This window comes from Hibiscus syriacus, unplaced genomic scaffold (genome assembly GCF_006381635.1).
Source record: "Hibiscus syriacus cultivar Baekdansim isolate YM2019G1 unplaced genomic scaffold, ASM638163v2 tig00116964_pilon, whole genome shotgun sequence".
NCBI classification, from domain to species: domain Eukaryota; kingdom Viridiplantae; phylum Streptophyta; class Magnoliopsida; order Malvales; family Malvaceae; genus Hibiscus; species Hibiscus syriacus.
This window is the reverse complement of record NW_024063489.1, coordinates 2,133,976-2,140,488: the sequence shown is the minus strand read 5'-3', so window position 1 is coordinate 2,140,488 and position 6,513 is coordinate 2,133,976. Positions and strand designations below refer to the sequence as shown.

The 6,513-nt window shown below is 35.7% G+C and overlaps 1 protein-coding gene across 1 annotated transcript; it reads right to left on the bottom strand.

Moving 5' to 3' along the window:
• Window positions 1-3,825: 3,825 nt before the first annotated feature.
• LOC120190867 (protein DETOXIFICATION 48-like) lies at window positions 3,826-5,837 on the bottom strand. The gene is made up of 2 exons (XM_039193909.1): window positions 5,541-5,837; window positions 3,826-5,447 (listed from the first exon to the last, which is right to left on the bottom strand). Exons 1-2 carry the CDS (start codon window positions 5,673-5,675, stop codon window positions 3,945-3,947), a joined length of 1,638 nt encoding a protein of 545 aa, XP_039049840.1. The 5' UTR covers window positions 5,676-5,837; the 3' UTR covers window positions 3,826-3,944.
• Between the last annotated feature and the right edge of the window lie 676 nt (window positions 5,838-6,513).

Sequence of the window (6,513 nt, the reverse complement as noted above, 5' to 3'; positions counted from 1 at the left end):
TAAGTACCTTTAAAATGTTCTTTTATTTGATGTTTAGATTCTCGAGATGAAATAGTTTTGTAATGATTACATGTTTTCGATAGATTTATTTTTAAATTTTATAATAACATGTTATTATTTGGTCATTAAGAATGTATAAAATTACGTACTATAAAGACATCATGTAATACCCAAAACATTGGGTCAGTGATTAAGTGTAAGAATTCTAAATTCAATAGTTTGATTTTGATAAATTGAAATGTTCAAGGATTGATTTGGGTTTTTTGTTTAGGATATATTATCAAAGATTGAAGGATGAATGAGCAAAATGATATTTTGACATGAAATGAATTTAAAATTCATTTAAGGTTATTATAACATGTGAGGAAAAAGAAGAAAAGGAAAAGAAAAGCCTAGAAGACTCTCTTCATCTTGTCTTCTTCCTTTGCCACCATGAACCTCCATGCTAAGGTGAGTAATTTTGAAATTGGTTGTTTCTTGTATTTTTGAGTTGGTTTTGAGTTTTGGGTGGTATAGAAGCTAAGAAAGCTTAAAGATGATTAGAAGCTATGGGATTGATGAGATAATGGTGATTTGGTAAAATGAGTTTTTAATGGAGTTGATGAAAATTGATTAGTATTTGGATTTTAAAGATATATTTGACTTGCCAAAGGTCTGAATAAGGTGTTTGAGGTATTAGAAATGATTGGAAACATGTTGGAAGAATGGGTGTAACTTTGTTTTAAGTGTTCTAGTGAAAATTTTGGATGTTAAAGGGAATTTAATTGATATAAGTTGGTTGTGATAAATGTTATTGAGTTTAAGGGCATGAATAGAGTTAGAAGTATGAGATTTAGGTGAGTTTTGGGTAAAATTCGAAATGAAATAAGTGAATTCTGGGCAAGAGTATTGGTACTGGAAGAACAATACCAATACTATAAGCTTAAATAGAAGGAAATGGTGAGAATAGATGAACAATATCGATACTGAATGTGGTAGTATCAATACCAATAGTAAGGTACCAATACTATAATTGAAGAAGAATTTCCAGAATGCTATTTGGGTATCGATACTGAGGTAGGTATCGGTACCATAGAAGGGAAGTATCGGTACTGGGTGTAGAGTACGATATTGTTCAGTCTGAAATTTTGAATTAGGTGTTTCATTTAGTTTATGTAAGTGCCGAATTGTTTACAATTAATTGAGCTTCGGTATTTATCTTGGTCATGTTAATGTGTAGATTTTGATTGAAAGCAAGTACCGAACAAATCGAAGTAATAACGAGAATGAGCGAAAGTGAAAAGGATTTTTGCTTAGGGCTTAAGTGAGGCAAAAGTGAGTGCATATTACTTTAATGTAGTAATACAAGAGAAGAAGACTTGCGATGAGTCGACTTCCGATGGTTTTTAACTAAAATAGAATTTTGAATAGTTATTTGTATTAATTTTTATGGTATTACTTAAATCGTATTTCGAAAGCATTGTTTGATTTCATTACTATGAGTATATGTTCTATGTGAATAAATGATAACTTGAATAATGCTATGTGAAATGTTTATATGGTTAAAGTCCAAAGTATGTGCTATGAGAATTAGAGGTATAATTGATATGTCAAGAGTCGAGGGATTCTACGCGGTCCTTCGGAACAATTCTACATGGTCCTTCGGGACAAATCTATTTGACACCTCTGTGCATATTCTACGTGGCACTTCGGTGCAAATTCTACGCGACAGTTTTGACTACAATTACAGTACACAACCTCAAAGTACTCACATACCTTGAGTTCTCAATGATTTACGTTGGACTATTTAAACAAGTTAATATGAATTGAACAATGTTTAACCGTATATGTTATTTTTATGAAATATATCTTGTTTTTCGTTTTCAATGTTTCTCCTAAAGTATTTAAATGAATGTTTTATTATGCTCATTTATGCCTCACTAAGTCAAAGACTTAGCGTGTGAGTGTTTTCACATGTAGGTTTAAAGAAGTCAGCAGAGTAAAACTAGGTCAGGACAACGTACTCTCTGAAGAAGATCAGATCAGACCGATTTGAATAGTAGGTGATTTTGTTATTTTGAAATTTTTGGCATGTACTAAAAATGTTTAAATCGCAAATGCTCTTATATGTTTTGTAACTATACTAATTAAAGTTTATGTAAGTATGTTAAATATTTGTTTTTGTTGATTAATATTAATTTCGATATTAACTCGTGTTAATGAGTGCTTCATCACTAAAATAAAATTAAAAAAACAAATTTTAGTCAGATTTTCAAAGAGTCAAAGTGTTGAAAAGTCAATGTTACACCTCAAATTCGTATTTGGGTTGAAGTCAGGTCAGGTACGGGTCGGGTCAATTCTAAATAAATTTAAATTATTTATAAATTAATTAAAAGTATAAGCATGTAAAATTACATACTAACAAAGGACACTAGAAATTAATGCATACAAGAGGTCGATGATACCACTCAAAATGGAGCACTTTACATACGACTATTCTCTACTTTTTATTATTATTTTCATTTTTTTGTACACTCTGGTGTCGACTGTACTTGTTTATGGAAAAAAAAGATTGAGGGGATGTTTATTTACTTCAGAATGATTAAGCGTTAAATGATTCAGAGGCTCTGTATGAATTAGCTCTGAATGTGACATGCTGTTTGATAATGGCTCTGAATCATTCAGAATGTACTTCTGTGTTGAATCATTCAGCACTATTTTGTTGAATCAGTCAGCACTGAATCATTCATGTGCGAAACAAACACGCTGAATGTTGAATGGTTCAACGTTCAGCGTGAATGGTTCCATTAAGAAGCAAACAAACAACCCTGAATAAATCCCACTTGTTGTGTATTCGTTTCAGTTTTGTACTTTGGGTGCGTTTTAGGATTGTAAAACAAGTGGAGATGGAGGTGGTGGTGGAAGTGGCGGTGGAAACTACCAAAAGCAGAGGCAAAAGTTTGTCAAGTGAGAAGTAGACAGGTAATACTAGGTAGATTTTGTTTCTTCTGTTGAAGCAGAAGCAGGGCCTCCCCCTCAACACCCTCACTTCCTCCCAATTATTACTCCATTCTTTCTATGGATTTTTATTTTTATTTTTCTATGGAAATTAATAACATTTTCCACACATAATAAATGCCCTGAATTAGTCTTTTTAAATTAAACACGCCATCTGTATTTGATAAATACTTTATAATTATCTTAGTTTAATAATAAAAATAAATAAGCACTTTGTCATCAAACAATGTTCTTAAACATAATTTTAAAGCTTTCAAGGTATAGAGAAAAACAGAAGAATACTACAACAGTTTGGAGTTTATTAATTAGTAAAGTTCAGATATTAACATATTCTCAATCTTTTATTTGATCTTTTTTCATAGACAATGATTAATATATTTTATAATTTTCCTAACTCTTCCTGTTTAGGAAGTGCTCAAACTATGGGTTTACAGCCTTAAAAGGAAGGGAATAACAAGAAAGCCAGACAGAGTCTCTTTCCACACATCTTTAAAACAATCCATAGTTTAATCCTTTCCATATTTATTTTCCTCTATCACTTGTCAATATAAATAATTTAAGTATATTTATTTTATTCTACATTCTTTATTAGTGCTTTTAATAATTATTTGTTATAGTTTTATTTTATTTTATTTTCTAATAGTTAATTGTACATTTTAAGGAAATGATTGGATAATTTAATTTATCTATGTAAATTCTTTTTATAACTGTATTGTGCTTATTCAATGTAATTAGCTTGTATGGTATTATTTAGTAAAAAGAAATACATATTAGGAAAGAGTTAAAACGAAAAGAAAAATTAAACAAGAAAAATAAGATTAAAGGCACTCTTGTACAGTAGAAATCGGGGTGGAAATGTAGTAAAACGAGTTATAATGTGGGGTTGAAGTATTTTGATGAGATGGTGAAGCAAAAGAAGAAGGGTTGGGCAAACTCTGAGAAGTGCCTCATGAGTTAGATAGGAGAGGGCGTGTTTCAAGTGAGGCCAACTTCACAAGCTCATCGTTAATGCACAAAATGATCTCTTCAACGTCGCCCTTGTTCTTCTTGTTGGTTTCTTTAGGATTAGGTGAAATCATCAATGGAGGAACTGGTTTGTTGTTACTTGTTTTTTGTGTCAGCACTCGTGCTCTTTCCACTTCAACCATCCAATCTGTTTTCCAAAGAACTACCAGCATGAGCGAAGCACATGATGCTTGAGCCGCTAGCAAACCAAGCCAGAGTCCGGCAAACCCCATTTTTATCACGAACCCCATTAGGATCGCCACCGGCATCCCCACCAGGTAGAACGACCCCAGGTTTATGTTGGCTCCCGTGGTCGGCCTTGCGCTACCCCTCAACACCCCGCAACCGGTTGTCTGAGGGCAATTCCCGAGCTCACAGAACCCGGCGATCGGCAATGCTACAGCTGTAAGCTCGAGGATTTCGGTATCCTTGGTGAAAAACTTGCCCCATTGGTGTCTCATCAAGGTCGTGAACAACATCGCCAAGAGGCCTATCGATACGGCACAAACGAGAGAGACTATCATGGAAACCCGAGCTTTCCCGGGCCGGTTTGCACCAAGTTCATTCCCCACTCTTGTGGAAACTCCAACGCTTAAAGCCGAAGGGAAGCAATAGATTAGAGAGGTTGTTTGAATAAGGATCCCCATGGAAGCAATGGTAGCCTTGGGGTTAACAAGTAACCCGCACATCAATATCATGAACTCGTACCACCACCATTCGAGACAAACTGAAGCACAAGTCGGCACAGCAAGAGCAAGAAGAGACGACCATCCTTTAAGACAATCGATGCTCGGAGTTACCCAAGAATCTTTATACACACCCGAGAAGTAAACGAACGAAGAGAGGAAGAGGAAGACGTTGAGATTAGTCCACACCATGGATATAGCCACCCCTGCTACACCAAGCTTGAAATGGAAAACAAGAAGGTAATTCAACGGAACGTGGAGAACCACAGAGATGGCGGAGCAGTAAGTCACAGGCAACGTAATGCTTTGAGTCCTGAGGTAGATTCGAAGAGGGTGAAGAAGCGAGAGAAAAAAAAGGTCTGGAATGGAGAAAAGAATAAATGTATGTGCCGCGGATGATATTTCTTGGTTTTGACCACACCAGAGAAGAATAGTTTTCGTGTAGACCCACATGAAAGAGATAGGGATAGAAGCCGAGAGGAGGAGAAGCACCGTTCTCTGCAGTGTTAACCCCAGGATTTTCCATTGTTTGGCACCATAAGCTTGTCCACAAATGGGTTCCATTCCCATGGCTAAACCAGAGATTACAGAGTAGCCAGTAATGTTTGCAACACCAATAGCAAGAGAGCCACCAGCCAGCTCGAGTTCACCAAGATAGCCGAGAAAGAGCATGGAGATCATCGCTCTCGAATATAGAAGTAAACTACTGACAGCTGTCGGGCCTGAGATCTTCCCTACGGCTTTTATCTCTTCCAGAGCCTGAGACAAATACAACATTAGATGATATATATATATATATATATTGAATAAATAAAAAAGGACCCTTCTCTAGAATTCAAGCAGTTTTTATACCTCAGGGAGAGTAGGCAATCTACGGAGTTCATCACCATCATCATTGGGAATGGGAAGATCCACAGTTTTGTTGAAAAGGGTTTTTGTAGGAGGAAGAAAGGAGGATGTAGGAGAAGCCGGCTTTGTGTTATACATAGCTAAAAGTTGGCTATCTTAAATTTAAGGACAAAAAAAGGTATGGGGGAAAAAGGGAAAGAAATGGAAAAAAAAGGGAATGGATAAGTTAAAATGAAATTTGATTGCAATGGTAAAGAACGTCGTCGATCCTGTCTGTGCTTATTATGCTGATTGTGCTTATTATTTGGGGTTTGGAGATGGAATGAATGTCGATATTTATACAGAGGCCATTGGGGCCTACGGTTTAGGTTCTCGGAACGTGTCGATTTCAGAAAATACCGAAGACAATGCTTTAGAAGTTGGCCGCCCATCCTATCCTTTCTTTAGCTTTTTTGTTCTTTTTTCTCCCTCTATCTCTAAGCCGAGTGTGAAGGTTAATCACTTCGAATCTGAATTCTCCTTATATGTTCAACAAGTGAGGCGGAGAGTATGCTTTGAGACAAAGATAGCAAGACTTTAATTTCTCATCTTTTGTTTATAAATAATACTAATATTATATTATTATGAAGCTGATTCTGTATAGCCTTTGTTCTTTTGCTGTCAATCAGAAATGGAAGAAGCATATCAGCATAATATATATATTCATGGTTAATAGTACTATATGTAAGTTTGTAGGCAGATAGATTGGTTTTGCATGTTCTAAGGCAGCCATGCATGTAACATGTTCCTATCTCGCACAACCCATGTGAAAGAAACCCATACCACGCACCAGCGAGAAACCGAACATCGATCCCTTAAGACTGGTTGTTCAATATGAGAGGTGACAAGCTTTTGGCTGACATCTGAGTTTCTGGTCCCATCTGTTGTGCCTTTCATCTCTTCACTTTCATTCGTTTTTAGGGCAATCCCATCTGTT